At 41.2% G+C, this 1,815-nt stretch overlaps 1 protein-coding gene across 1 annotated transcript; it reads left to right on the top strand.

The window, feature by feature from the left end:
• The first annotated feature begins 9 nt into the window (after window positions 1–9).
• On the top strand, window positions 10–923 carry LOC111786782 (dof zinc finger protein DOF1.2-like). The gene has a single exon (XM_023667008.1). It carries the CDS (start codon window positions 23–25, stop codon window positions 755–757), a length of 735 nt encoding a protein of 244 aa, XP_023522776.1. The 5' UTR covers window positions 10–22; the 3' UTR covers window positions 758–923.
• The last annotated feature ends 892 nt before the right edge of the window (window positions 924–1,815 follow it).

Genomic DNA, 1,815 nt, shown 5'->3' with positions numbered 1-1,815 from the left:
CTCTCTCTCTCTCTCTCTCTCAATGTTCTCTACAGCAATGTCCGACCACCACCAGCTCCCTCCTCCACCTCCGCCGCCGTTCGCCTCCCATCTCGAGCGGAAATGGAAGCCTCATCTCGAAACAGCTCCAAATTGCCCTCGTTGCGCCTCCGCCAATACCAAATTCTGTTATTACAACAACTACAGCCTCTCCCAACCTAGATACTTTTGTAAATCCTGTCGACGCTATTGGACCAAAGGCGGTTCCCTCCGTAACGTCCCTGTCGGCGGTGGCTGTCGTAAGAGTCGTCGTACCAGGTCCTCACGATCCTCAACTGTCTCACGTTCTACCAACCCCAACACTTGTACACAAATCACTGAATCCTCCTCTAATGGACCCGATATCGATCTTGCTGCCGTTTTCGCTAGATATTTGAACACCGCCCCACCAAGTACTGAGGCACACGCGTTGACCAGCTCGCCCGAATCCGTTGACCCTTTAGAGAATTGTGAAATCTTGTTTGAAGGGCTGTCGGATTTGTTAATTGAGGAGGAAAATCAAGCCCAAGAACAAAAACAGGGGATTATGGGAAATTACGAAAATACTCCGTTTGGGTTACACGCGGAATTGGGCGTTGAGGAAGAAGTATGGGCGTCGCAACAAATCCAAGAATTGGACTCTTTTTCTTGCAATTATAATGCGAATCAATTCTGTGAAGTGGGAGATAATTGGAGCTCATTCGACTTTGCAGCCGTAAATAATGTCGAATATTTCTAATTATATCATTACATTTATATACTTATACTTATATATATAAACATGAGATTGGGTACTGTTACATTGGAAACTATATGTTAAAATAAAATTTAGTGTACGTGGAGTGGAGAGGCATATTGGTGATTATAGCACTGACTTCATGAAATATAATTTTTCGTTCTTGTGTTATATTATGTATTATTTAGTTGAATAATTGTTGACTACCTGAGATTGTCTCTTGGCTCGTGTCGTTAAAATTATAACTTTTCTAGAGTGGTATCTCACTGATGGTTCGGGGGCCTTCTTCGCTCTCCACCTAAACTGCGCAGGAAAGACCCAAAGCCAATCCCGGATAACAGTGAAGTCTTTCACCGAGCCTCGTTTTGATACAGTGCCCAGATCGTTATGTCTTTCGTGTGGATAAACGCAATTACAAAGTTTAACAACACTATTTTCATTTAAAATACATGATCCAAATCGCGAATGGGACCGAGGAGAAGGTTGAGAAAGTCAACAATGTGATGTCAACAAATCACATGGCTTGAAAAAAGGATCATGAATCTGCGGGTTGTGTGAATTAATGGCAAGGGATATTTGGTTACGTTTCCTCTATACTTATTATTTTTGTGGTTCCTATCAATTTCTCACCAATTTTGGGCACCTTGGTTCAATGTCATTGGACCTACATCTTTTGGGCATGCCATCTTTTATCGAGTTTCAGCTCTGTCAAGAGATCACTCTTTTAATACAGTCGATTCTATTTGAGATTTTTCGAAAGAAGTCTCGGAACTGAACTAATTAATTAGTGGAGATAAATATGAAGGAAAACATAATTCTTTCGGCTGCTCTATGCACGGTGATTGTCCTTTTGTTTGTTCCAATTTTTGTAATGAGCTTTAGATTTAATTCCATTCTACATATGCACGTTGCATTAGAATAGCTGATCTTTCACTTTCGTTTTGAGTTTTCAATTCATGTCTAGCTAGCTCCATCAGAGTTCTCTTTTGCATCACTGGTAAGATATAGGCTGTAGCTGTTAGGATCGCTTCAATGAACACAAAGAAACAGGAGAGAGAAAA

This window comes from Cucurbita pepo, unplaced genomic scaffold (genome assembly GCF_002806865.2).
Source record: "Cucurbita pepo subsp. pepo cultivar mu-cu-16 unplaced genomic scaffold, ASM280686v2 Cp4.1_scaffold002761, whole genome shotgun sequence".
Classification (NCBI taxonomy): Eukaryota; Viridiplantae; Streptophyta; class Magnoliopsida; order Cucurbitales; family Cucurbitaceae; genus Cucurbita; species Cucurbita pepo.
This window is presented reverse-complemented; position numbering and strand designations above follow the sequence as displayed.